This window comes from Penaeus monodon, chromosome 29 (assembly GCF_015228065.2).
Source record: "Penaeus monodon isolate SGIC_2016 chromosome 29, NSTDA_Pmon_1, whole genome shotgun sequence".
In the NCBI taxonomy this organism is placed as follows: domain Eukaryota; kingdom Metazoa; phylum Arthropoda; class Malacostraca; order Decapoda; family Penaeidae; genus Penaeus; species Penaeus monodon.
The window spans coordinates 20154425-20154774 of record NC_051414.1 but is presented as its reverse complement, the minus strand read 5'-3'; the positions used below and the strand labels follow the sequence as shown (position 1 = coordinate 20154774).

Sequence of the window (350 nt, the reverse complement as noted above, 5' to 3'; positions counted from 1 at the left end):
TTACCAATTTTGAAACCTCTTTGCCATGAAAAGCTGACGCTTCGAGGTTTAAAGTGGATCTTGTCACGCTGCGTATCAGAGACCCTTCCAATAACCTGGTCCTCGCGTAGGCTCTCATCCAATTCGACATCCATTTCTGTGATTCTTCTACGAACACGCTCTATTGGTTTTTCTGTGTTTGGAGAAACAAACTTATTAATCTTCCAGTCTGAGAATGAATCTGCTAAAACTTCCCTTATTATTTATCTTTCTTTTCTCTACTTTTCACCTATTACTTGACCCTATAATCACCAATCATTCTGTATTGCTACAAGAATCTGAAGCAACTAAAGAGAATCATTACTGCCATC

General features: G+C 38.6%; 1 protein-coding gene across 1 annotated transcript in view; it reads right to left on the bottom strand.

Annotated features, from left to right (window-relative positions):
- LOC119591999 (mitogen-activated protein kinase kinase kinase 4-like) overlaps positions 1 to 350 on the bottom strand; it is a gene marked incomplete in the record, with an annotated part of 37888 nt that overhangs the window by 15350 nt on the left and 22188 nt on the right. Inside the window, 1 exon segment of the mRNA XM_037940768.1 lies at positions 5 to 172. Within this exon segment, the coding sequence (XP_037796696.1) occupies positions 5 to 172 (168 nt within the window).